The sequence below is a fragment of the Antrostomus carolinensis genome, unplaced genomic scaffold (genome assembly GCF_000700745.2).
Source record: "Antrostomus carolinensis isolate BGI_N321 unplaced genomic scaffold, ASM70074v2 scaffold29643, whole genome shotgun sequence".
NCBI classification, from domain to species: domain Eukaryota; kingdom Metazoa; phylum Chordata; class Aves; order Caprimulgiformes; family Caprimulgidae; genus Antrostomus; species Antrostomus carolinensis.
In genome coordinates, this window is record NW_010304940.1 from 4,513 (window position 1) to 4,849 (window position 337).

Consider the following 337-nt stretch of genomic DNA (forward strand, 5'->3'; position numbering starts at 1 on the left):
GGCTTGGGGGCAGCCAGCCCTGCCCATAGTGCTCCGGACAGGGGCTTCACAACCCCCCATGGGGCCAAATTCCCCTCCAAATTCAGCCTGCCTCAGAGTGTCTCATCCCACATAGAGTTGTGTCCTGGCTGGGCTGCTGGGTGAGCCCTGTAGGACCAGAGGAGCCCCAGCTCCCTCATGCTGCTGCCCAGGCAGTGAACCCTCTCTGCTCCTCTAACCCTCTTGCAAAGTGTCCCCTTTGCTCAGGGCCACCTCTGCTCTTTCCTGCAGCCGCTGCTGGCATTGTGGAGAGTCCCTGCTGGGCCGGATCCCTTTCCACTACCTCGACTTCTCCTTC

General features: G+C 61.4%; 1 protein-coding gene across 1 annotated transcript in view; it reads left to right on the top strand.

The window, feature by feature from the left end:
* ANKZF1 (ankyrin repeat and zinc finger peptidyl tRNA hydrolase 1) overlaps positions 1-337 on the top strand; it is a gene marked incomplete at its 3' end in the record, with an annotated part of 4,698 nt that extends 4,361 nt beyond the window's left edge. Inside the window, exon 12 of the mRNA XM_029084191.1 lies at positions 271-337. Coding sequence (XP_028940024.1) covers positions 271-337 — 67 coding nt within the window. The remainder of the gene's footprint in view (positions 1-270) is intronic.